Raw genomic sequence first — 27991 nt, forward strand, 5'->3', positions numbered from 1 at the left:
CAATGAAAAGGATGATGACATAGCAGAGTCACCATAAAAATGCATGAGTTGGGGCTCAAGGAAGCAGAACAAAAGAAGAAGGCATGCATAGATTATACACAGGTGAACTCGCAAGCAATCGGTATTGTAATGGAATTACACTGCTACATTGCTTAAATATGTGAACCTCCTATGTCATCATCCTTGTTCAGTGTAATTTGTTTGAGGTTTTTCAAAGTATTGTTTCTCTGCTCAAGAACCACAATAAATTCCAAAAATCTATACATGGAGTTTTCGATTTATGTACTACATGATGTGAAATTATGAAAATCGTCTGGAATGTCCCTTTAAGAGTGCAGTGTTATATATCTCGCAAGGAGCAGACATTGGCAGTAATAAGCGAGTTGGTCAGGCATGTGAACCTCACGTGCAGGTGAAATGCATTGTGGTATAGGCCATACCGTCATGCTCGTCAGTATACAGATGGCAGGGTAAGGACAAACCCACAAATTTGATTACAGTATAGCTCATGATAGTTTCGCCATAGGCGTTTTCACATCAGCCCGATATTTCGAAATAGCGCGCTATTTTCTGACTTGGGAAATTAACCCAATCACGAAATAGCGCGCTTATTGATAATGTGAATACAAATTAGCGCGCTAATTGATCGAGAAAATTTTTCGAGTCCAACTCGGGAAATTTCCGAAATAGCAGGATAAATAATACGAACCAGCGCGCCGTTTGAAAATGTTCGGGCTGATGTGAATAGGAAATGAAATAGCGCGCTAATTTGCGATCGCGAAAAATATCTCGAGCTTGGATTTTTATCGGGCTGATGTGAAAACGCCTAGTGCGCTCGTCTGCAGTCTGTACTTGACTGCAGGCCTAACATCAAGAAAGTGTCATTAGAACTTCCCGTTTATGCCTTTCTTGCGCATACAATATCCCCCTACCATATTTTATCACACGAAAGCGAATGCGAATGCAAATGTCTTTTGTATGTGTGTTCATCATTCATCGTTGTGGTAATCCAGTTATAAATGCTAATTCATTCTAGCAGCCCAGTGAAAATGCATGTAGCGATGTTAACTCCACGCTTGCAAATAAACAAATTCACATATAGACCTACTAGGTGTTACAAAAACTATTTCCCACTTTTCACCCTCGATAGTTCAGATAACACTGACATTGATATGAGCAACAGCTGAATAGTGTAAAATTTTGTTGGGGGTAATTTAAAAATGATAGCATAAATCAGTTTCATTAAATTCAAGATTTATTTTAAGTTAGGTTTCAGATTTTGCTCCGTTTTCAACCCTCTACACGAAATTTTAATTTTGCACAGGGGTCAATTGGTGTGTATGGGAGTGTGTGGTTAGCATACTGACAAGTGACAATGGTCCTGAACAATGGCTAGGATTGGAATGCTTATTACATATTCATGAGAAATTCCACTAACACAGCTAGTCTTTATTCATCCTGAAATGTAGTGCATGTAAGCACATGAAAACATGTGCTTTTTTTTTTTGATTTTTTTTTTTTTTTTTACGTGCATGCATTTTACCCTTTATGATGAATTCAGACTAGCAGTGCCCAGGGCAATCCATCATGAATTATTAATAAAGCATTCATGTGCCTTAGAGCAAGAGACCAGAAGCCTATAAAATAGTCAGCAGAGCTCTGAAAAGGTGATATTCGTGGTATTCATGTTTATTGTGCAGGGTCAATGTAAGCACACACTCACAGTCACATACACATCATTGGTTCTTGTGTAAACTTCAATTTTTTACAGAGAGTTCAAATTTGACCAAAATCTGGAACTTAACTTTAAAATCAATCATGGATTTTTAATGGAACTGATTCATGCTCTCATGTATAAATCACCTCTAACTAAATTACACACTATTTAGCTATTATTCATATATGGCAGTGTTATCTGACTAGTTTTCAAATTATTAAGGATCAAAAGTGGGAAATGTTTTTTTTTTTTTTTTTGTAACACCTACGTCCTAGTACAATGTGCGTTGTGGCACTATTGCATTAAATGAACTGCTGCATAACAAACTGCACTTTGTATGGAACATGATGTATATTCATGATAATAATGATGATTGTTTAACTCCAAATCCACCACTCTGTAGTGAAGAGTGCTCAAAGCGCATGCATACTATCACCCCGGTCAGTGCATGGATACATTATTTCCGACCAGCACTGACAGTGATAGTATGCGTGCGTATGAACCACGAATTATTATATTTCTGTGTGCTTGTGTAATTCTACATCCGCACACAGGACATATTGACAGACAGATTAACATCAAACCTTCTATACTCTTCAGAAAGCAGGCAGAAAACTTTCGATATATATAGGTCCCCTACACAAAAATAACCTGCTACGAGCACTTTATTTTCCCAAATGGACAATATTGACAAGCACCACAAAATGGTTCAGCACCCTCGCTACAGGTTTTATACCATCTGAATTAATACGCCCTCGTTAATAATGATGAATGGTGTGAAAGGGGAAATCATGCGTTCCTCATTCCCAGCCCTCGACGGAGATGGCGAAAAGTTGAACGATAAAAAAGTAAAATACTTCAAATGATGACGCTTTGTGATGAAACGACGATAGACTAAAATACATGTTCACTACACCATTTCGATCTTAGAGAATTCCAGTCCAGTTGTAAGTTAGTCTGATGAGAAAGAGCAAAATCTTAAAGGTATAAATAGCAATAATTTGTAATAATAATCGGGGAAAAAAGGGAAGTTAAATTGTGACGTTTCGCTATAATTACTGCAAAACAGGTCTCGCGACAGTTGATATGAATATGCAAATGAGTGAGCTGATGATGTCATCACCTCACAATAATTTTCCATTGATCTTGTACAAACAAGTGATAAAAAATGTCAATGTTACCAGTGATCAAAGCGTAAAACATAATGCTATTTATGGTTGAATAACTTCAAAATAATGATCAGAAAGATAAACAGCATTTGAGACTGGTGCGTAATTACCTTTGAATGGAAAAGTAAACTGAAATTTAAAATCGTAAGTACAACGTAGATGACAGGTTATAAGGGGATAACACCACTTCACTATTACTTTGCATTCAATGTATTTATATTCAAGTATATTGACTGTTCAAGACGTATTTCCTGAAAAATTAGCGAAACTTCAAAATGCCATAACGTCCATATTTCTCATCCGATTTTAATAAAATTTCCATTGATGTGCTAAGAAAATTTTATCCCTTCTTTCAGACTAACATTCAACTGCACTGGAACTCCTCTTTAAAGGTTCCCTGAAATCCAAATGCATGTTGATTTGTGTTGATTTATGATACCTTCAACATCTCTTTTGCGGTGAAACGAATATCTAGAAACATTAACCCATATATTTATTTTTAACTAATTTTTCTTATTTTCTTCAGAGTACTTGGATACGCCCACAAAAAATCCTTCCAAACCAATATTCTTGTTATGACCTCATCTGTCAATCATAGCTAAAGTACTGACTTGTTTAACAACAACAACAACAACAAAACAATAAAAAATGGAATGTACCTTCCCTTCGACCCAGCGTAACTTGCATGTTTCTGCGATAGTTTCTGCGATAGTAATGTGACTAACAAAAGACATGGCGAGGGAACATGCAAGTTATGCCGAGTCGAGGGGAAGGTGCATTCCATTGTCTGTTGTTAAAAACAAATCGGTACTTCAGCCATGATCGACAGATGAGGTCACAACAGGAATATTGGTTTTTGGAAGGATTTTTTGTGGGCGTATTCAAATAATCTGAAGATAAACAGAAGAAAAATTAGTTTAGAATATATGGAATGTTCCTAGATATTCGTTTCACCGAAAACAAAATGATGTTGTGGGTATCATAAATCAACACAAATCAACATGCATTTGTATTTCAGGGATCTTTTAACACTACAATGAAAGAAGCCTCTGCACCGCTGTATGCTCTGCACTCTGCAGTGTGCTCTTCCGCCTCAAGTAGTCCCGGTAATCCTCGAAGTTCACCTCGTCGTATCGGCGTAGGAATACTCGTTCGCCGTTGATATAAAGGCCCTCTCGCAACAAGCGGTATCTCGCCTCATTATCTTTCACTGTGATTAGCCATCTGTCGGAGGAATGAATTCGGATACAACATGAGCTCAGAATCACAGTATACAATAGCGTCGAAGAAGAAGAAATGATAATGATGATGATGATAATGATAATGATAATGATATCAATAGTAATAATTATAATAGTAATAGTAAGTAATAGTGAAAGTAATATTGAACGCCATTCGATCCATCGGTAGTGGCATTTATTCAGAAAAAGCAGAGATGCGTTGTAAATGACTTTCGACGTGATATCACGGGCAATTTTGATTTCGGGGTAAGTTTTGTCAGTCAGAAGAAAAGAGAAAAATTGGCTAAAAATGAAATTCTGGTCCTTGTGTTGATTTTCTTTTTCTTCCGGGGGGGGGGGGGGGGGAGGAGAAATTTGCGAGATGGACCGAGTTTGCTGTAGGGTAGTACATACATGCATCAGAGCAAAAATCAATTTTGAAAACAAGTGTTTTCATCACGTGTGCATATTCAACAATGTGTAAACTAGAAATGAACAGAAAATCGGTTCAAGTATTGAGCAAAAAAGGGGATGGACGCATGCGACATCGTCGCACTCCCCACCACACAATCCATCACGTTTTTGTGCGTGTCCGTTAAAGGATCCTTCCATCAAGATCTCAAGTTTGCGTTCACTGACCAATGCTGAAAATTCAGTTTTTCCTTCATACTGTTTCATTATTTTGATCAAGCTGACTGTTCTTCTTTTTTTTTTTTCGTACAAGTTGCAATAGGCTCGTTGAAATGAAGACGAGGAGCGTTGGTTGTAAGCCCTACCTGTTCATGACACCGGCGGCTCCCAGCACCACGTTCATATCGACAAACTGGATGTGCTGAACCTTGTCGATGGGTATCGGTTGCCGTCTCTTGATGCTCGTTAAGATGTCTTTGTGTGTGAGGTCATAGCCAGGATACGAAAAACAGAGTGTGAGTGGGGCAGGCTGTGGTGGCGCTCTAAAGAAGCGAATTTTCTTCAGGGCAAACTTGTCGGACGTGGAATGGGATCGCTGGTTATCTGCCGCCTGTATTCCGTGGTGGGACGTGAGCTTCGTTGAATGGCGACGTCTGCGTCCGTGCTTCGACGCTACGGCAGAGAACTTCGCCTGCAGCTGTTGTCTGTGTTTGCGTTTTGATGGATATTGAAAAATCGGAAAGGGCATTCATGTTTTCGAGTGTCGTTACTAGTGCCAGAGATTTCTTTTCCCCGTTCTGGGGCTGTCTTGTACAAGAATGTATGCGCTACCATGATGTCTTTTGATTTGTTTTCGTAATAAAAACATTAATTGATATCGCCATACCAGATGTCCGCTGAAAAACGTGAAAGTTATTATCTCAATTGCGCACACTATCGCGTATCATATCTTAGAATGACTGACAAAAAAAAATTGTTTAAAAAAAGCAACAACTGAGAAACTATAAATTCTGCGGTCTGCTGCAAACATTAGAACACTCGGGATAATACTGTTATCTGTCAATTCATTGATTTTAAGACAATGCAATCCAATGATTCACATTCAATTTACAGATTATTTTAATCATCAGAGTTGCGTGGACTGCAAATCAGAAGGCTGTTATTAGGATAGTGCAGCTTTAAAATGATGATGGACTTCTGCAAGAGTACGCCCTCTACTGGTCTTCTGTTTCTCACCTAAATGGGGTTTGACTTCTCTCTATTACGGGAAGCTTCACTTCAATTTCTTTCCTGGCCGTCGATTGGTTGCCTGTAAAATACTGGGACTTTGATGTGCCATTTTCGCGTGTAGAGGTCCGCTCTTCGGAGCTCATCGTGGAGTATGATGCTCCTTTGTTGGCGAACGATGTCGTGCTCGACGACGTTCCGATGAACGGACTTGTGAGTCGACAACGGGAACTCGAGATCGGCATGGTGAATCAGTAATGTCAGTTTTCTGACCGAATATGCGGGAAACAAAGTTGCTGCTCTGAATCAAATGGCATATTCCCCTTATGCTGCTGCTATACAAAATGCCGAATTTAGACAAATTATAAGGTTGATAATATTAGTGTGGAACGTGATTCGATAACAGCACAACGTTTTATGCTCATACTTGATCCTATAGATCTAGGGGAGTGGTTGTTACGAGGTAGGCTGCACGTTCACACATTAAATGGTCATGTGTATATATATATATAATATACACATGTATATACATGTATTGGGTTCATGTATGGTCATGTGTATATATATATATATATATATATATATATATATATATACACACACACGTGTATATACATGTATTGGGTTCCGTTAACCAATTATCAATTATTATGTAACAACAACAACATGCTGAATGACAAAATGTCTGATAGAATACAATGACAATGGCATAAGATGGCTATTAGTATAGATCTCGTGCTTAGATCTTAGTGCTTAGATGGCTATAGTAATAGATCTCGAGCTATTTGTAAAGGTTTTGTTCTATAAACACAAAATGGCTAGTTTCTTGACATTTTCAAAATTGTGCAAGACTACAGTGATCACGAAGGGTAGTGACATGACATGACAAACATAACTTCCATTGTCAAAACGTGAAAATTCGTGAAATTTGCCGACTTACCATCATGCTGCACAGCCACGAGTCTACAGTGACGCGAAATAATTATTTTTAAACCATGTGCGCGTATGAGTGCATTACATGCGCATATCATTCCTGGAAATAGCAGTTTGTGCGCATCTAATGCGTAGAAGGCCTTGGCCTAGTAAGCAAGCTAGTAAGGTAATCCCAAGAATTTCATGACATCACAATGAACACTCATTCTTCATTCCTCCCACGGTATCTCGATCTGTGGGGCATTTCATGAAGCGTTTTGGTCGGATATTTTTATGACAAACTGTTACAAGCTACAGAAATCCTTACATCTGATTGGCTGAGAGCAAATTTGTCCGACAACTTTGTCGGACAAAATGCTTCGTGAAATGCCCCCCTGTTGCCCAGTTTTATCGGACTCGTGCAGTAATCAGCACACAACTGCACAAAATCAGTGCCGTATATAAAGATCAAGGGACCACTCTTGACGAATCACAGGCTTCAAAATCCATAAGCCGAAAAAAAAAAAAACCCCGAGTTGGCCAGACTCTTTATATACGGCACTGCACAAAATATTCTTCACGCGCCATCAACGTCATAGGTAGATATAGTGCATGGCTTTTAGTTAAATAACCAGTGTGTCGTCTCAAACTTTTGATTGAAAATTTTCTAAGTATTCTACCCAAAATGTGCCAGTCTAGGCCCGCTGAAGAGTTTATGAGTAAGTAGACTAGTGAGAAAAAAATCTCGTTGAGTTCCGCAGTCTCCGTAGTTCCTGTGCTGACTGGTTTGCAAGCAAGGCAAAGGGTCTGGTTCCAGCGCAGAGCAGTGACTTTGAAGTGGTCCTCACAAACTATATACTCAGTAGATCTGGCCGCGTTCACACTACCCCAAACTATATAGTACACATTTATAGTTTGCTTCCCGATAACTTCGGCACCGCTAAATTTGAGCACGCGGTCTCACTACAATCAAAATTACGTCATTTCGCGAGAAGTGAGAAACTTCCCAAGTGCATGCCGGAAGTTTCGCTAACTTTCCGAGAAGTTTGCGGTCACGCTGCCCAAACTATATACGCGAAGCAAAATACCGGGTATGTAGGCCCTAAAGGGAACTACGCATACCTTGATATAGCGTCGCGTATAGTGATCTGTGTAAAACTTATATTCGGATGATCTGATATGCTCATCAGTGTACCAAGGTTTTGAAGCTATAGGACACTTATTTTATCTTTCCTTTTCTTTCGGCGCTGGTCTTCAACTATGAAGGATGCACTCCTACAGAAAAAGAAGAAGAAGAAGAAGAAGAAGAAGAAGAAATAGCTTACCTGCCACAAGATATCGCTTGGCGAACAGGCATTTTGACGATCCTTGTAGGCCTACTGTTCAGTATATCTCTGTGGCCTATGCACACGATTCCGTCGTCTGCTGCTCGTACGTGAATGCACGTACACGTATATCGTATGTATGGGCACATAATATTTGATCAGGAATGCAGTAAGGCTGCCATGCCGGATATAACTTTACGACGTTTTGGCTTGCCGGCCTCCATGAGCATACCGCGGTAAATCGCACCAAAATTGCTCTCTTTTTTATTGTTTTTCTGTGCACAGCTAATGAGAACCACAACAAACAGTGTTGTTATCCATATCCTGTCAAGTAAACTTTTCTATTTATCCTCCCGCCAAGTTCTTCCGCTGACGCAGACTACGCCGCTCCTGGCTCTCCCGGTCGCTCGATAGACGTCGAGGCAGCGGAACGGGAATACCTCGGTGAACCAGGCACCGAAGCCCCTCCTAGAGCGGACCAACTCGTCGTGGCGAAAGTCAACTACGAGGTACGTAATACGGTCGTAAAGAAAGTCAACTACGAGGTACGGAATTTACGGTCGTAAGGAACAAATTTTTTGCTATGCCCAAATTTTTTAAAGGTATGCTCTTTGTGAAAATGTGTAATTGATAAAGTCCGAGACTTAGGGCCTATCAATCCAAGTGATTTTTCGCGCTAATGTAGGCCTACTTTCTATCTAATTCCGGAAACCCAAATTGCACCAAAAATAACAGGATATTCACTTACGTAAATTTGAACCAAGTTGGTCATTTGGGAAGCGTCGATAGCAATGTCGACTTTCATGTCGTCGCTCAAAACAATTTCAATTCGCTCTTCGCGAGCGATTGCGGCATAGGCTGCCTGCAGTGACTGCACAATCTGAAACTGAAGTTAGCCGTCTAATATTATACTGTTACAACGAATCTTTCAAGTGAAGTCGGCATCTCACTGGGCCAGAGACTATAGTTGGTAACCTGGCGGCAATTAGAGTCTCCGCGACGTCTCCTGGAATGTATAGCCGAGTGTCCGGGGATTCGCGAGTCGCGAGAGAATCATATAGTATGTTCATTTTTATTATTATTTTTTTTTCGGAGGCTCTTTCCAGTCTCCAGCTGGTCGCGGAGAATAATTTTATTCGCGATATCTCCGAGACGTCTCCGTGGCTTTGCAGAGACCCATTGGCGACCTACGGGAGACGTCACGTCTCCGCGATTTCTGGACGAATAATCACCTAATTTGGAGACGTTTCTGAAATCGTTGTGGAGTCGCCTTCTTGGTGACAGCGCAACTCTTTCGAGCCGCACGAGTCGCGGCGACTGATCAGTCGCGGTGATCAGCCGCGGCGAAGTCTCCTCCAGTGAGATACGGCCTTAACCGGGAGCAAAAACATCAACATTCTAAATAATATGCATGGCAAGGAAGTTGAATGAAGTTTGGTGAGAAATGAAGTTCCTAGCACTCGACCACATACAGACAGACAGAGACGTACAGACTCCCACAGACAGACAGACACACAGACACACACACACCGTCACGCACATAGGCGTCACATTCCGTCGTCGCCGTTGTCGTCAGTGTCGTCGACAAGTTGGTTAGACAGAAAAATCAGTCTGTTCGGAGGAGTTTTATAACATCCCCGAAGATAACCAGACTGATCTTTTGGTCTACAATGGGTCATGTTAATAATCTCCATAAAATTTAGTACAAAAAATGCATGATCTGCCTGACAATGATTCTATTGAGAATTTGAGGGTCATTGGGTCAAAGGTCAAGGGTCAAAGGTTAGATGAAAATTTAAAAAACTGCTATATGATGCTGAAATGACACTATTTTCTCCACATACCTTGAAAATTACCCAGTGCATGCATTTTATCAAACTAGGTAGGGCCTATGCATGTGTACTTACTGCACAATGATTCTGTAAGGAAAGATTTGGGCCATGGAGACAAAGGTTAAAAGAAAATATTAAAATGTCACAATTTTCCCCCGTATTAAAAAAAAAATCAAAGTATTGTCATGAAAATTGAATATTACCAGTTAGTGATTACTTGAAGAAAAATGTGGGCCATGGGGTCAAAGGGCAAGGGTCAAATGTCAAGTGAAAATGCTCAAATTCCTGAATACTTGCTGAAATGAAATCTGGTTCAAGAATTAATGTATAAACACTAAACACATTTGAGGTTGTGCAATCAAACTTTCAAACACCGGGCATTTCAATTTTTTACCAGTCATGTGAAACTCCTGTCTCACGCTATCAAGATGTACAACAGACCTATGGGAGAATAATACGATATGGAGGAGGCATACCTGTTGCCATAGCAACATTTCTAGTTCAAAATGTCATGATACGAGATAGAAATTGTATCAGAAAGAATTGACATTAGATTGAGAACTGGATATTGTGAAATTTATCACATCCGATGGGTATAGGTTGTTTTTTCTTTTTTATACTGTAGTATTTATAGTTTATTATAGATAGACTTGGATGAAATTCTGAAAACCAGCATTGTTCCTTGGTTGAAGTGCCAGTTTATTCAAAGAGCATTTAATGTTGACACACTTCTGTGTTTTTTTTTTACCTCCCTCCTAATTCTTACCACCTATACAATCAGCTTGAACGAAACAGGCGCAACCATCACACCACCGAGTATGAATCCGAGGAGTTGTTTGTTCGTCGAGGACAAGCCTTTGACATTGACGTGACATTCAACAAAGCCCCCAAGACAGAGGAGCTGGCATTGGAGCTGAGCATTCGAGGTGAGACCAGACACCATCCATTATTATTCTCTTGGACCCTTCATTTGCTTCATTAGCTAACACCACAGAACATCTTTCATGCAACGTTGCCAACAAAATGGCCTTCTTAAGACAGTATAAAATGCCATGCGCTATCCATTTTTGCTCATACAAAATTGCATGGCTGACAGCCACGGCTGCAAGGGAACTTTTAACTAAATGTCACGTGATGGGCAATCAACCAATCGGATAGCTACATTCTTTTTAGGTGTTGTATAAAAGTTCTTTGGCCTCTGAGCTCCCCTTGCTTCATTCATATTGGAGAAATTCAGATGGAAGTGCTTAAATAAGGATTGTTCTCTGATTTAATTAATATTTTCTGGAAACTTTGATGATGTCCAGTTGGATGCCTTAATTATGATGACTATTTTGGAAGTCATCGATTTCTAAAAGTAAATGTTGAAATTTGAGCATAGATAAGTAAAATAGTTATGTGTACATAGTGAATCTTCATTTCAAAACCCAATAAATTAACAGTAGCAGGATGTAATTTTGTAGGCATATGATTGTATTACATGCAGCGCTCGACATTAGGCAGGGCTCCACACTAACGTTTATTTTTGGTGGCCCGATCGGGCCACCAAAATCATTGATTTTTTTTTTTTTTTTTTTTTTTGTGTATTACTGAAGTGATACAGGTAGGCCCTACCCATGTCTAAAATAAATGAATAGAAAATTCAATCTTCTTACCGTTATTCTGAGTTCTAAAGTGTAGCAAGTAGGCTTATAGATTATTATAAAAGTTGATGCCTATTTAGGTGGTCAAACTTACGTTTGGAATGATAAAATGGGGGCATTTGCAGACATTGTAAACATCCGACATTTGTTTTGGCATTGTAAAGAGCCGAAAGTTACCGTTATTCATTTCTGATTGCAAAAGCAATCATCTAACGTTTACTAGTATCTTAACACTTACGGAGCCGAATGTTACCGTTAATCATTTTCAAATGTAAAAGCAAACAACTGACATTAATTTTAGCATCTTACGGAGCTGAATGTTATCGTTATTCATTTCCGAACGTGAAAGCAAACATCCACTATAAGCATCTAACTGAGCCGATTGATACCGTTAATCATTTCCAAATGTCAAAGCAAACATCCGACATTTATTTTATTATCGTACGGAGCCGAATGTTACTGTTTTTCATTTTTGAACGTCAAGGCAGACATCAGACATTTACTTTAACATCAAACGCAGCTGAATGTTATATACTGTTATTCATTTCGATATGTAATAGCAAATATCCGACATTTATTTTAGCATCGTATGGAGCAGAATATTACTGCTATTCACTTTCGAACGTAAAAGCAGTCATCTGACATTTATTTTAGCATCTTCCGGAGCCGAATGTTATTGCTATTTGCTTTCGAAAGTAAAAGCAAACATCCGACATTTATTTAATCATCGTACGGAGTTGAATATTATTGTTATTCATTTCCGAACGTCAAAGGGATCATTCGACATTTATTTTAGCATCTTCCGGAGCTGAATGTTATTGCTATTTACTTTCGAACGTGAAAGCGAACATCCGGCATTTATTTTATTATCGTACGAAGTTGAATATTATTGTTATTCATTTCCGAACGTCAAAGCAAATATCCGACATTTATTTCAGCATCTTCCGGAGCTGAGTGTTGTTGCTATTTACATTCGAACATGAAAGCAAGCATCAGACATTTATTTTATCATCGTACGGAGTTGAATATTTTAATGTTATTCATTTCCGAACGTCAAAGGGATCATTCGATATTTACTTTAGCATCTTCCAGAGCTGAATGTTATTGCTATTTGCTTTCGACATTCGGCATTCATTTTATCATCGTACATTTCCGAACGTCGAAGCAAACATTCGACATTTATTTCAGCATCTTCCGGAGCCAAATGTTATCAATATTCATTTCCGAACGGAAAATCAAATATCTGACATTAATTCTAGCACCGTACGGAGCTGAATCTTACCGTTATTCATTTCCAAAAGTATAAGCAAACATCCGACATTTATTTTAGTATCATACGGAGTCGAATATTACCGTTATTCATTTCCAAAATTAAAAGCAAACATCTGACATTTATGTTAACATCTTCCGGAGCTGATTGTTACCGCTGTCCATTTCCAAAAGTAAAGGCAAACATCCGACCTTTTTTGGTGGCCCGATCAGGCCACCAAAATCTTCATTTCTGAAATTTTGGCGGCCCGTCGTGAGTTTTTGGTGGCCCCGGGCCACCGGGCCACCGTTAGTGTCGAGCCCTGCATTAGGGATGGCCCGTTGGCCTTGGGCCACTAAAAATTGATGTCAGGCCACCAAATTTCCTAAAAGGCTATCTCTTGGTGGCCCGATTGGGCACCTAAGATTCAAAATGAATTTGTATATTTCCTTTTATTTTGGGATACCAAAATTTCAAATTCAAAGATTTTAGAGGCCCATGGGCCACAAGAAAAAAAAAACAGTTAGTGCTGAGCCGTTTATATGTGTTATCCATTGCATACCCTTAATATCATATCTTTGCGTTTTTCTCTTGAAGGGGCAAAAGTCTCGTCAATCAACCGTGGAACTATTGTGCGCATACCATTCAACCGATCACACCATGTTCCTGGCGATTGGAGCATCCAGGTTGGCTCTGTGGAGGGAGCCAAGTATTCTCTGGTGGTCTCTTGTCCGGCTGACGCCATGGTTGGGAGATATGAGGTGGCCATCATCATTGTGGACAAGCTTGATGCTGGTAAGAGTGCAGATCCTTCCTCACAGAGACTTTACTGGAGGGAGAAAAGGTCCTATTTGGTGCCATCTCAGAGATAATAGCCCAAATTTTACAAAGATATTTCACAATCAAATACATGTGAGAAGTAGCCATACCTTGCAAATGGTCTGTGAAAGGAGTTGCTGGACATTATTTTGTCAGCTAGGCAGCAAATTTCAAACTGCATTTCCTCCAAAAATTGAAATATAAAATGCCAAAAGCGTGCTATCCCATTGCTGTGATAGCAGCAGTGCACATTGATATAGTTGTGCAAGTTTGTTGAATTAAATTCGCTAGTTACAAGGCAAGGGTTAAAAAATATAGATTATAGTCATAGTATATGCAAAAGTCATTAAGATATTCAAACCTTCATAAACAAAATTACTAAAGCTGTAAATGAAGAGCTATGGTTTTACTGTGCATATTAATCATACCCAAGGTAATTGGTAACATGGGTCAGTGTCTTTGTGCAGATCATCCTTGAACATTCCTTTAGGCATTTGAGCTATTTATGAGAGCAGGCATACCGCAAAAACAAATTGGATGCACAGGATGTGATGAGATGCTCAACATTGCGAAAACAATGATTTGATTGTGATTAAGACTGGCAGCAGCTGCATGCAGTACTGAAACAGTGTTGGACCTCATTCTCTTCCCCAGAGCCGAGATTTTTCAAGCAATCGCCGCTCATCTACGTCGTGTTCAATCCATGGTGTGCCGAAGACTTCGTGTTCATGAATGGGGAGGATGAGAAGAAGGAATATGTGCTGAATGAGAGCGGGTTCGTGTTTACCGGGACGGCCAGGCGGGGCCAGCAGTGGGCTCGTCCATGGATCTTTGGTCAGTTTGAGGAATCGGTCATCAAAGTCATCTTTGACCTCCTGGAGAAGTAGGTGTTTGCTATATGTTGTGCTGTTGTTGTGTTGTTGTTGAGGGAGGGTTGATGTGTAACACCTTGTGATTTCTGTAGCTCTTGCATTCCAAGTATAAACACAAACAAATGTATGTTTTTGTGAATTTGAGATCAATTTATCACCATTTCTAGCAGTGAGAGGTAGAAATGTTTCATGAAAAAACAAACTGATCTTTATGATAAGATTGTCAGATGTGTCTAAAATTATCTATAAAATATTTTTCATTTTTCTTGTAGCTGTTAGAGAGTGTTGCCATTTACTTGATGAGTCATCATTAGGTTATCTGGTATCTTGACTTAAGTTGTGTGATAAGTATACAATTTCTCAACTTAATCCTGGCTCTGCATTTTCAGACCCATCATCAAAATGTGCAGCGACAAAAACCACAAATTTCATCAATTCTTTTAAGTGATTCTTGCACTGATGGATACCAGTGTCGTTATTTTCATTGTGCAAAGTCTCCCGAGTTTGGCTTAAAGTTAGTCAGGTTGTAGAGTCATTGAATGATTGGCAGGTTGTGGTTATCATTTCCTCTTTGGTTGCCTTTAATTCTGGGAAATTAGTTGCAAGGAGTCGCAGCTCTTCAACAGAATTTCTTTATTTTTCACCCATTACATTTGCTATACTCGATATGAAATTGTGTAAATACTGTTGAGAAATTACAGCAAAGAATGTAAGGATTCTATTTTGTATTTCTAATTTGCTTTGATTCTGACAGAGTATGATATAACTAAGATGTCATTGCCCTTGTGTATTTGTTGTTTTTGTGCCCAAGGCACACCCGCGATGGAGCCAGAAGGGACCCAGTGGTTGTGTCCAGGAAGTTCACCGGTCTCATAAACTACATGCCGGTGTGGGGCCGGGAGGAGACCAAGACTGGCGTCCTTATTGGAAACTGGAGCGGAGACTATGAAGATGGTGAGAGGACAATGCTCCCACACATTTTTTTTTTTTTTTTCTGAGAGGATATTTTAAAGGGAAACATAGTTTCACCTGGGCAAGTACCCCAGACCTCTCCCCTGACCCTAACCCTAATCCTAATCCTGAACCTAATTCTAACTTTAACCCGCACTCTTACCATAAACCTTACCCTAACCCTAATCTTTACTCTAGCTTATCACTAACTAGTATTTAGCCAGGGGGTAATTGCCCTCAGAGGGGTAATTGCCCTGATATGTTCCGTGTGAAAGAATGCTGAAATAGCTCAACTTCAGTTGGGTGATGATGAAAAAGTGGAATATTAGCCAAAGAGGTACTTTGCTGGAAGTACTACAATCTCCGGGAATACCAGATCACGGTTGCTACGCAAATTAATTTCTTCATTGTATGAATGAATTTTGTTTCATGTCCCAACCAGGTGTGAGTCCAAGCAAATGGACAGGCAGCACGAAGATCTATGAGCAGTATGCAGCAACCAGGGAACCAGTCAAGTACGGTCAGTGCTGGGTCTTCAGTGGCGTCCTGAATACAGCCATGCGATGCCTCGGAATCCCATCTCGCAGCGTCACCAACTTTTCCTCTGCTCACGACACCGACAACAGCATGACCATCGACATGGTCTACGATGCAGACTCCCTGGAAGAGGTGGAGTACCTGAGCAACGACTCCGTTTGGAACTTCCACGTCTGGAACGAGGTGTGGATGGCACGCCCGGACCTGATCGAGGGTATGGGAGGGTGGCAGGTTGTCGACGCCACACCCCAAGAAACCAGCGAAGGTAACGACAAGAGACATCATCCCAGCTGTGCAATCTGCCCATTCATTGCACACCTTAAAGGGGCACTCCAGACGATTTACATAATAATCACATCCTGCAGTACATAAATGGATGGTGCCATGTTTTTATTTGTGGAATTTGTTGTTGTTTTCAAGCAGATAAACCAATGCCATACTATGAAAAACCCAAAATGAAATGCACTGAATAAGGATGATGACATAGGAGGCTCACATATTCCAGTAATGTAGCAGTTTAATTCTATTACAATAACCCTCGCTAAACAACTTTACCTGTGTAGATTTGATGCATGTTTTTTCTTTTGTTCTGCTTTGTTGAGCACCCAGTCATGCATTCTTATGTCAAGCTGCTATGTCATCTTCCTTGTTCGTTGTGATTTACAATGAATTTTGACAACATTCTTGTCCCTCATCCCACTCAGTATGAATTCTGGAACTCTGTACCAAGTGTAACCAATTTATAAATGTTCAAATGCAAAAGTCTGAAAATTATCCAGAAGTCTCCTTTTATACCAAACAATAAGGGTTTTGTTTGAAGTGCAACTTCCTCGAGGAGGCTCGGTGGAACATACCGCATATGACAGTCATGTAAAAGAGGAAAAATGAAGTTCATGTGTTTCAAAGACTCAACAATTTGATATCTCTAGTACTGCCTTTCTGAATTTTAAAGTCTAGAAAGAATGTTAGGAAATTAAAAACAATTTAATTGTCCTTGAGGCATGTTGCTGTATATTTTTTTTTTTTAATTGACATAATATTTGAATACATATTTTTTTGCACATTTGACTGCAGTTAAGAGTCAGGGCCCATTTTCTCTGCATTTTATCTGGACGCCAAAGCCCTAAGAGCTCTTGACATTGTATTATTCTTTACTTGTTGATATATTTTTTGAGACATCATGTTCATCTTCCTTATCCCTTCAGGAATCTTCCAGACTGGTCCAGCCCCTAAGATGGCCATCAAACAAGGACTCACCTATCTCAACTATGACACCAAGTATGTGACATTCACTAAGTCGTACAGACCCAAGCTCCCCTCGGTCCTGTAGGCTTAGCAGTCAACCAAATTCATGTGAAATGATCTTGAGCCCATTATGTTTGAAATCACTGAAATCATTGAAATCATTGAAATCATTGAAATCGTTGAAATCGTTGAAATCGTTGAAATCGTTGAAATCGTTGAAATCGTTGAAATCGTTGAAATCGTTGAAATCGTTGAAATCGTTGAAATCGTTGAAATCGTTGAAATCGTTGAAATCGTTAAAATCGTTGAAATCGTTGAAATCGTTGAAATCGTTGAAATCATTGAAATCATTGTAATCATTGAAATCATAGAAACTTTATAGATGATATCAGAGCAAGAGGTGTTACCTTGTTTTAGTTTGTGATGATAATCCCTTCTTTACAATAAATGATGACTTAAAGGGGGACAGTTGCAGTTGCCTTATGATTTCTCCAAAGAATTTTTGTATGTTTCTGTGTACAAGGCAATGGGAGAGATGAAATGTGATGTTATTACCAAGTATTGTTATCTTTTGTAGCAACCGGTAGCACTATAACATGAAAAACTTTTAAAACTTTTAAAATTCTATATCCAGTTTTGATAAGGCCTCATCATCTTCACAAATCATCTAAAAACTCACTCATTTCATTAATGATTCCAAAATGCATTTGATCATGTATGTGTATGGAAAATGCACTGTTTGAATGTGTTGTTATTGTTGTTGCCAAGTCTTCATAATTGTGTTGTAGGCTATCTGAAACTGAAAATCATTTTCTGAAGTCCTGATCAAAGAATATACTACAAAATTCCTCCAATTTTGGAATTGCTGTTGTCCATTTAGATGCATGTAACTGAATTTGATAATGAGGGATCACACTATACACACACTAGGATAGCTCAGTGGAAGCTTGTTACAGTTTCTTTGATGGATGTAAATGGTCATTTAATCGTAGCTAATCAACTCAAATCCAGATATATTTGCAGACAAGTTACTGTGGTCTTATCAACTCGCTGGTTCTCACTTAACTAACTTCTCTTTCTATTCAAAGGAAGTTTAAATTATTTTTAATTGTTGTTGTGTCTTGCTAACAACGCAACACAATGCAATGCAATTTTGCGCTACATAACAAGTCATGGTAACATTCACATACACTGCTGAGCTTAACACGTCACAATACAAAACAGGCGCATCTATGTCACAGTCCAATATACTGCATAGCACATTTTTCCTGGAAGCTCCTAGAAATCTTGTCTAATTTGCTGAGTAAATGTTAGCAGCACTACGTGGTATCATTCTGTACTATTGTCTGATTTCACTCAATCTAGACCAAAGTAAGCTTGAACATGGTTTGGAATTGCACTCAAAGGCTTATCAGACCCAATGTATGGTATCAAAGCCATAATGGCACCGAATCATTGTGATAACAATAGGTTCTGCTTTGCTGAAGTGAATGCCGACCGAATCACGTGGATCGCGAAAAAGACGGGAAGGGGCAAGCCTGATATGAAGGTGTTCCAAATAGACAAGAATGCTGTGGGGAAATATATCAGCACCACCCGTGTCTCCAGCGTCTCAGTGTCTCGCTGGAATGCCAGGGAAGATATCACTCACGAGTACAAGTTTGAAGAAGGTATGTGTTGCACTCAGTCTAGGCCATGGAGTGGTTCAAGAGATACATGTATACACTGTACAACCAGAAATGTTTGCGACTTCAATCTTTTGCGAAGTGGATCCAACAGCCGTTTTTGCAGTATGAAACTTTTGCGAATTGCCAACCATGAAAAAAATTATGAGTGTACTACATGTACTTGTGACACAGGAATTATTGAACCTCATAGCACTCTGGCTTTTCTAGCAGAGAAATTAAATGATGCCATATTGCTGTTTTGTTTTGTTTTCTGGTTGACAGCAGATATGTTATTATAGTGTTGAAATAAATAACATAGTTTTGTTTTTTTGTTATACAGCACACGTCTTTCTAATTTCTTTTATTTCATTGCCTTGTGATCTGTTTCTCCACCAAAATGAAAAAAAAATATCTTCATTTGCTTAGAATGAAAGTATGGGCATCCCCCTGGTCTTAACTACATCACTGGTAGTTTCAAAAATAGATGTATAACTGTGCTGATAAGACTTTGCAGGACTTGCTAGTTCAAAAGGCCAGTGGCGATATGATTCTGATTTGCCTGGCATATGTCCAGATGAGGAGCAGAGGTGTTTTGGAGGTTGCCGAATCCGTTCATATTGTTTGCTATTTTGGCAGGCGGGGACGAGGAACGCATGGCTGTAGAGCGAGCGGTGTCCTTTGGCACTAGGCCCAACACGTACGGGGTTGACGAACAGGCCGACAAAGTAGAGATGGAGATCGTTCTGGCGGAGCGCATTCCTGTTGGCGAGGACTTCGACGTGGCGATCAAATTCAACAACAAGAGCTCGGTTGAGAGACACATGAAACTTGTGTTCAACGCCCACATCTGTTACTACACAGGTATGGCAAGGCTGTCGGGCTGTTTTGTTTTGTTTTGTTTTGTTTTTTCTGGAGGTGCACATAGTCGGTTATTAATTATTGTATCACATGTATTGTTTTTTTTCTTTTTCTTCTTCTTTTGTGACTGTAATTTTGGTTTTGCATTGTCCCAATGTTATTATGTTTTCTAGTCTTTTTGTATGAATAGCTCCAGTGCGCTTAGAATCGCCAGTATAAAGCACCATATCAATGCAATTATTGTTATTTTTTATTTTTTTTTTTTTTATAGTAGTAGTAGCCTCTGTGAAGATCATGGGCATACTTACATTGTACTTAGGTTGGCAACTCGAACCAACTCTTATTCTTTTTGTGTTATTACAACAAATGTTCTGCAGCAAGGAAAATCTTCTGCAGCTGTAATCCCCATGAATCCATTTCCAGAATTATATAGTTTGAGAGAAAACAAGCAAGAGCATACAAACTGTGATTTCAGAATCTGTTCCACATGAGATGATTTCTATAGAAGCAATCTATGATGTGATGTAAATGCTGATTGGCCCATTGTTTTGTGATGCGTTAATAGCTGTTTGAAAAAGAAAAAGAAATTATGAGTTATGTTTTCAAGGTATGTATTTCCCGGTGCGTGACTATGCTTTGTAGATTGTGCAATAGTTTGCAGCCCTCACGATGATGGCTGTATCCTTACAGATTATCATGACACATACAGGGTACAGATTTATGTATGAGTAGACATGAGCCATTGCTTACGAGAACCCAGTGTGTCTGCTGGCAAATACTGTGAAGGTCTCAAAGATCCAGTAGTGGAGGGATACCATGGAGTGCAAAGGCTGGCCTGGCTTAAATAATTGGACAAGTCCTGTAGCACATTTTCTGTAGCTTTATCGCTGATCTCTATTTAAGTATACACACAGCTGAGGAATCTTTGCTGGACCGTTACTGCTGAGTGTACGCTTTGATGCACATATTTACTGACCATTGCTATTCTTACTTTTTGAATGTACTTCCCTTGGCGACAAATTAATCAGGCCAACCATGAATCCCTGTGCTAGTGGATCTTTAACCCGATGAGGACGGGCTGATTTTGCTATACAACACACATTTCCCATAGACCCTTGCCCAAGTATACTCAGGACTCCTCAAAGGGTTAAGCTGTGGGAAGATATAGGGTTAGCAGTTTCCACTCTATCCTGTCTTTGCTTGACTTATCTCTCAAGTTTTCATCATTGATTGCTTGAATCCTTCCAGGCGTCCAGGCTAAGAAGCTGCAGTCAGAAAAAGCCGACATACAGATTCCCTCTGGCATCTCTGAGAAGAAACTGGGCACAATTCTGGCAGAGCGCTACGCACCAAGTCTCGTGGACCAGACCATCATGAAGATTTGTGTCTTTGGCAAGGTCCAGGTAAGTAGATGCATTCTCCATCCCAGTGTAGGTGGCTGTGTTAGTATCTGTGATTATCTCTTTTATCTCTCAAATTCCAGGCCTGCCACAACCCCCCCCCCCCCCCCCCCGAAAAAAAAGCAAGGTTAGATGAACAGACTATTATTAGGCAACATAGTGGTAATAATGACAAGCTACCATAAACTAAATTCTCACAGCATAATATCCTCTGTGTATTGCATAGACTAATTATAAAGAATAATAAAAAAGAAAAAGAGGATGAATATAGGTTAACCATCATTTGTAGGTCATCTCAGAATCATGCCTGTAAATTGACTTTCACCATTCTTTGGTCAGATGTATTGACCATCACAAGTGGGTCATCTTAGAGTGGTGACATTTTATTGACCTTCACCATTTTGGGGGTTGATCTTTCAGGAAACCTCTCAGCAGGTGGTTGCCCAGGACTCCATTCAGCTCACTCCTCCAGAGCTGTCAACCAAGGTCGAGATGGTCGGCTCAGAGGTGGAACTTGTCACTGAGTTTGACAACCCCTTGCCCATTCCTCTGACCAAGTGTTCCATCACCTTTGAAGGAGCCCGCACGCTTAGCGGCATGACTCTCTATCCCAAGTAAGCATAATCATGGTGCCATGGCACTCGATTATTTATCATTTCAAGTGGTGCATCCAGTGGTTTTGAATGAATGCATTGATACGGTCAGAATTATAGCACAATTGAGCCAAAGACTCTTCTAATGTGAGGGTTGCCCACATGTCATCATCCTTCAGGAATCAACTGCCACACCCAACATATTAAAGGCAAAACATAGTTCTGGTATGCCTGCAAAATATTCATATTTTGCTCCAGAATGTACATGTGTGCCTCAGAAATGTGTGGAAAAATGCTGTAATAACAAGATATTTGTTGGGTAATGACAAAAATGTGAAATATGAACCAAAAATGTTCGCATCTCAGAACTTACCCGATCAGGGTCAGGCTAACTCGGACTCGGGGACAACTTGGTCTCACTTTGATTGCGGGGCCGAGTTGTCCCTCTGGATTCTACAGTGTTGTACTCTGGGAGCGATTCACATTCTGGCTGGTCGCAGTTATGTGCCGTGTTGAGACAACGCGTGCATCAAAGTACCTCTTCGGCGCACCTACAAAATGAACGTGCGCCTATGTATAGAATATGGTGATCACAAACAGCATATGAATTGACTGCAATAGGGCCGGGCTGTCCCTGAGACCGAGTTAACCTGGATCCTTCTGGAATAAAAGTATAAGTCGGTATACCGACTTCTTTTTTTTTATCTCAAAATCTCTGAAAAAAATTTATCATCCTAGAAAATCGCGTCAGCCAGGTAAGTTTTTTAGTAGACTATTTTGATATATATATATATATATCTATATATTGCAAGCAAATGTGAAATTGTGCAAGATGGGTTCTGAAACCCTTACCAGAACTATGTTTTCACTTTGAAGTGGTATTACCAGATGTCTGAAGTCAAAAGGATGATCGCTTGTTTTTGTTCGCTCCCTTATGAAATATGATACTCTAGTGAAACAAATATATATATATATATATATATATGTATATATATATACATGTATTATTTGTCATGTAACTGGTTTCTGCTTTGAAGCTGATTAATTGTGAGGTTAGAGATCACAGTTGAGGATGTCAAGTTTATAAGAGAACACAACAGAAATTGCTAGTCACCAGTCTAAGATTTGCAGTTTGTAGTGAAGTGCAATTATACACTGTGTTCAAGTTGACTGTAATGAACAGAGTCGAATCAGACAAACACAGTGATAAAAACTGGATAAAAAGGTGAGATTTTCACCAAATATTCTATTCAATTTGGAAGAGGCAATGATGTTATCATCTTACAACTACCCTTTCAATTTGTTTACAAAACTGAGAAAATCATGTTTTTGGTCAATAACATTGATAGCAACTGCAACCTCTTTCCCCATAAAATTCATTGTTGTTACAAAATTATAAGTCTGAAGTAGTTTGATGCAAAAGATACTTCCAGCTCTGTTGACTTTGTGTGTCAAAACAAAGTTTAGGAAATATTTGTATAGAGTTTGTGGGAAATTTGTGAAGTAATAACATTGTCCCCTTTGCCACATGTGATGGAATGAGGGTGGAATCCCCTCATCATTGTCAAAGAAATTGAATGGAAAAGTGGCAGGTAAAGAGGTGAGCAATAGATCAGTGTTTGGATGCCAATTTGTGCATTTTCTCTCTTTAATGCATTGCTAACTGAAATGCCTGAAACTGCCTGTCTTATTTCTCCCTAGAATGCCCCAAATCACCCTTGCATTTTTTTTTCATTTTTTTTTAAAGAGTTTTACACTTTACTATATTTTTTGTTTTCATATAGAATATGTAATTATATAATTTGAAAGAGGTCAAAGGTCAACATAAGTATGTCAGAATAACTTCTGTAACTCACCATTCTCTTGGTGAAGTCTTAATAGGCTTTCAAATAATCATAACTAATAATAGACAAACATGCAGGGAGCTATTTTACTGCATTTAGAAAGTTGTCGAAATGAGAGCAATATTGCTTTATCCTCCAGGGTACAATAGGCCATTATGTACAGAATATTCAGTTGCTAAAGGGTTAAACTAGGAGAAAAAAAAATCTACCATTCTGTTTTCAGAGAGAGAAATGTTGGCACAGAGGTGAAAGTATATTGTGGTAGCACCTGCTCAAGACAGAAGTTTGCTGACCTGTTCTGTTGTTTTGGTGTATATTTTTTCTTTTTCCTGCAGCGATGTACCGGCAAAAGGCCACTTCTCTCAACGTGTGAGGTTCAAGCCACGAAGCAAGGGCAAAAAGACGCTGCTCATCGACTTTGATTCCAAGCAGTTGGCCAACGTGACAGACATGCTGGACATCGAGATCCCATAGGAGTTCTATGATGGAACTAATAAGGTTCCTCGTGTCTGCATTTTGCATGCATGGGAATCTAGCAGCTGTTAATGCTGTAACAGCACAGACCTTGGGCTGATTTATTGAATAAGTCAGTTTATCTAGTGAGGAGGACAACATTGAATCATAAGAGCAGTGTAATTTCCCCACCAGGCAGTAATTTGGGCATTGTCACTTAAGAATATATCATTGCAGTTGCTAGTGGAACTTTTTCAGGCATATTTAGAATGATGGCACTTATTTGAACCCATTCTTAGATAAAGAGTCTTGGTCAAAGAATAGGGGCATTTCTTGGAAGACAAGTTGTGTGAAATTCCTCCCTCAGCATGTGCGACCTCACTGAGTTAATTCTTTTTTCAGGAGATTTTAGATTACAAGATTGAGCAAATAACCAGAAATATGCATTTACTCATTGCAAATGATTGTATTGGCCTGGTGTGCCCATTTTACAGCTGCACCCTCAGCTCAACAGAAAGAAGACATCCTTAATTTTTTTTTTTTACCCTCACTTACCAGATCTACTCTAGGATCTGCAAATACGTTAAGTCGTGAGATAGATGAAATATGATAATCACTGAAAAAAAAAAAAAATTTGTTTTTTTTAATCTTTTCCGGGGAAGGAGGGGTTGAGAGATGGCCACAAAAGTTGCCTTGCCTGTTTCTATTGCCTTCATAACTCTGTGTGTGTGATTTTCTCGTTTTGTTTCTGTCTGAATTCAAGCCATGGAGAGTTTCACAAGGCTCTAAAGTGACTATAAATTTACTTTTCTTTTCATTCTTTAAGGAGGCCCTATAAACCTCCAAAATGGCATGTAGTAGTTGTTCAAAGAACATATAGTGATGTAATAGTTTTGTGTGTTTTAATGTCAATTTCATGAATGTGATACTACTGCGATTGAGAATTGAGACACTAGGTTAGTCATAGTACATTTTGTGTAATCACATTTTGTTTGTTTGTGTGTTTGTGTGTTTGTTTGTTTGTTTGTTTGTGTTTTTACTAGAATGGCTTGGATTTTTAAGGGATCCAGAGCAGCATTGTAATTGTGATGGGTTTTGTCGGTCTGTCGGTTACGGAAGTGTTAGATGAGTTACATAGACATGTGATAATTTGATGAATGTTTTGATACTTTGGCATGAACCAATAGCTTGTAGAACTTTGAAATGGATATTTTTTGATGTATTTTCTAGAAACGAGCAGATTTTCTGCAGTAGATGTGTAGAATATTTGAATATTTTGAATCATGTGTAAGCATATAATTATGGTACGTAGATTTGTAATTGTAGTGTCGTTTGCAGTGTATGGAAAAGAAGTTACTAACAACAAGCATGTGTCATTGTAGAGTTGAATGTGATGAAACAGCTTACATGGCAACAAATCATATTCTAACAAATTGTGCCTTCTGAAACAAGGTATGTAACCAAATACTGCAACAATACGCCAGGAAGAAGAGTATGAATTCAAGCTACACATCTCAGGTTGCTATTCTCTATGTACGTACCACAACACTGAAATTCAGTACTACCCACCTCTAGCTTTTACCTCACATCACTCAAACACATAAACATATGAACTGGATTGACAGGTGAACATGATCTTGTCTGTTTATATATATTGTAGCTGTTTCTCTCTCTCTCTCTCTCTTTCCCTTTGTGTCAGATCTGTTAACTCTTCATGTACCGTGATGTAAACCCTCTGTGAGCCACATTATTCTGAGACAGCATTCTTTCTTTTCAAATCTATGTGAATTTCATAGAGTTTTGTTACCCTCGACATATAATGAGTAAAGTTGAAGAGAAAATGCCCAGCTCTGCTTTGATATAAATTGTATGACAAATCTATGATTATTTTTCTTTCAAATGACCAGAAGTTACATTATTGTAGAGCCATGACTTCTGCACACAAAGCAGTGACAGAAATTTAGAATTTACAAGCAAATCCACTAGAGAATACTGCTTGATAGTCAATCAGCATATAAAATGCAAACTACATCTGACAGGATTGGAATCAGGAAAAACGCTTCGGGGGTACCATGGCATTTGGCGATTTATCGATCGGTTTGGGCAGGATTGTGCAATTTAGCAGAATATGCAAACTTGGCATGCCGTCGACCGAGTCAGGCGTGCGAACGTGGCACATAAAGAGTTAATAGGTAGTTGTGGTGGGTAGCAAGTCTTTGCCCCCCAAAACGGCCATCATGCCACTCTAAATGTTTGTTTCTATGGTAATCAACATTAGATGATCGTCAGAAATACATGTACCAACAAGTGGTGAATGAATGGTGTAGATCACCTATCTCAAACCAAGTGCTCTTTGAAAAAAAAATCTTTTCTCATTGTATGAAACGTGCGATATTTTATGAAGTAGCGTGATGCAAGTAAATAGTGTCATAATCTTTCGTAATCTGTTTTCTCATTAAAGTAAATGGTGTCATAATTTTTCTTAATCACTTTTCTCAATCAAGACGTGATACTTGAGGTTACTTAATTTTAAAAGTCATCTCACCAGCTGCTTCTGTGTGTACTCATAACAAAATTTGCATTGTATGCTATTCTTGATACAAAGGTACTATGTGGCTACTTGGGTGCTACTTCAATTGTGAAAGGCAAAACTCACCTGTTTTGGGTTTGTTTCTTTCCTGCCATACAGAAGACTGAAATTCAATGAAGCTGCAGGCTTAGTGATAATTTGGATTATTCATTAGTCATCTCAAATCAAAATGCAGTATGAACTTGTAAAACATGCTTGCTTTGTTTGTTTGTTTGTTTGTTTTTTTCTCTTGCTTTGCATTTTGGTCATTAAATGTTAATTGATCAATAGTTCAAATGTATTTTTCTTTGTCCTCTACATACTCCTGGATCATGTGAATTGTATGACATGAGGTCTTTGTTTCTCATTCATGTGCCCATCATGTTCAAGTTTGCTTTGCAATATTGTCCAGTCAAACAAGAGATATGATGGAATCTTCCTCAGAGTCAGGCGTTATCTAAGAAATTTACTTGAATTGTACACTTTAACATATTCTTCTTTTTTCTTTAGGAAACTGTGATATCCGTTGCTGCAGCTCATGCAAATTATATGAGATATGAAGTAATGGCCTTGCAAGATCAAAGCCAACTGAACCATGATGTGGAACTACACTTTAGTGAATTGTGTTGTTATTTTTTTATAAATCTTTCAATCAACACAGAATAAACAGTAGTTTGTCTGGGTTTTTTTTTTTCAATTATCAGAAGCTAACTGATACACACTCAGAGTGCTATTCGGCTGTCTGAAACAGAGAGAATGAGGCACAGCATGTTCTTAGAAAGTGTCAAAATGGTTATGTGGATAACGTAGGACACGTATCTATGTTTGTGGTGGTCTATATGAGTGTATGTGTATGTGTGTGTTTGTGCTTGGCTGTGGTGTGTACTATATTTACTCTGCTTATATGGTATTTCTTTTTTTTTTTAATCATATCCATTTTATGACTTTAAAATCAAACAACACCCAAGCTAAAGAAAGAAATGTCATGAGGGGTGGGGAGCTATGCTATATTATGTTATCTGAAATATTTTTTTTTTCATGTAAAAAAAGATTGGAAGTGGGAATATTCCAGGCTAGTATAAGATGGATTATTGAGATTGACAAACTTTAAATCATGTTGTTTAGGTCATTGTTAGTAACATAACAATACATATCTGCAATGGAGGACAAGCCGGGAAAAAGTTTTACTCTTCAACACATTCCATGCTGAGTAAAATATTCTCACATAATAATAATAATAACAATAATGATAATAATAATAATAATTATTATTATTATTATTATTATTATTATTATTATTATAATCATTATCATTATTATCATTATTATTATTATCGTTATTATTATTATTATCATTATTATTATTATTATTATTATTATTATAATCATTATCATTATTATCATTATTATTATTATTATCATTATTATTATTATTATTATCATTATTATTATTATTATTGTTATTATTATTATCATTA

At 38.6% G+C, this 27991-nt stretch overlaps 2 protein-coding genes across 5 annotated transcripts; one reads left to right on the forward strand and one right to left on the reverse strand.

Moving 5' to 3' along the window:
- Positions 1 to 1668: 1668 nt before the first annotated feature.
- Positions 1669 to 7898, reverse strand: LOC140228703 (uncharacterized). 4 transcript variants are annotated; one of them, XM_072308974.1, is made up of 4 exons: positions 7779 to 7898; positions 5754 to 6012; positions 4883 to 5221; positions 1669 to 4110 (listed from the first exon to the last, which is right to left on the reverse strand). In XM_072308974.1, exons 2-4 carry the CDS (start codon positions 5987 to 5989, stop codon positions 3918 to 3920), a joined length of 768 nt encoding a protein of 255 aa, XP_072165075.1. In that variant the 5' UTR covers positions 5990 to 6012; positions 7779 to 7898; the 3' UTR covers positions 1669 to 3917. The 4 variants fall into 4 exon arrangements, with proteins under 4 accessions (XP_072165075.1, XP_072165074.1, XP_072165073.1 ...); XM_072308973.1 differs by lacking the exon at positions 7779 to 7898 and adding an exon at positions 6685 to 6713; XM_072308972.1 differs by lacking the exon at positions 7779 to 7898 and adding an exon at positions 6685 to 6712 and having other exon boundaries at positions 5754 to 6073.
- Positions 5988 to 27224, forward strand: LOC140228904 (protein-glutamine gamma-glutamyltransferase K-like). Its single transcript, XM_072309172.1, has 13 exons — positions 5988 to 5998; positions 8343 to 8490; positions 10595 to 10739; positions 13303 to 13500; positions 14179 to 14407; positions 15208 to 15350; positions 15790 to 16149; positions 17090 to 17162; positions 18600 to 18799; positions 19433 to 19657; positions 20903 to 21057; positions 21475 to 21668; positions 23827 to 27224. Exons 1-13 carry the CDS (start codon positions 5988 to 5990, stop codon positions 23963 to 23965), a joined length of 2220 nt encoding a protein of 739 aa, XP_072165273.1. The 3' UTR covers positions 23966 to 27224.
- The last annotated feature ends 767 nt before the right edge of the window (positions 27225 to 27991 follow it).

This window comes from Diadema setosum, chromosome 5 (assembly GCF_964275005.1).
Source record: "Diadema setosum chromosome 5, eeDiaSeto1, whole genome shotgun sequence".
Lineage (NCBI taxonomy): Eukaryota > Metazoa > Echinodermata > Echinoidea > Diadematoida > Diadematidae > Diadema > Diadema setosum.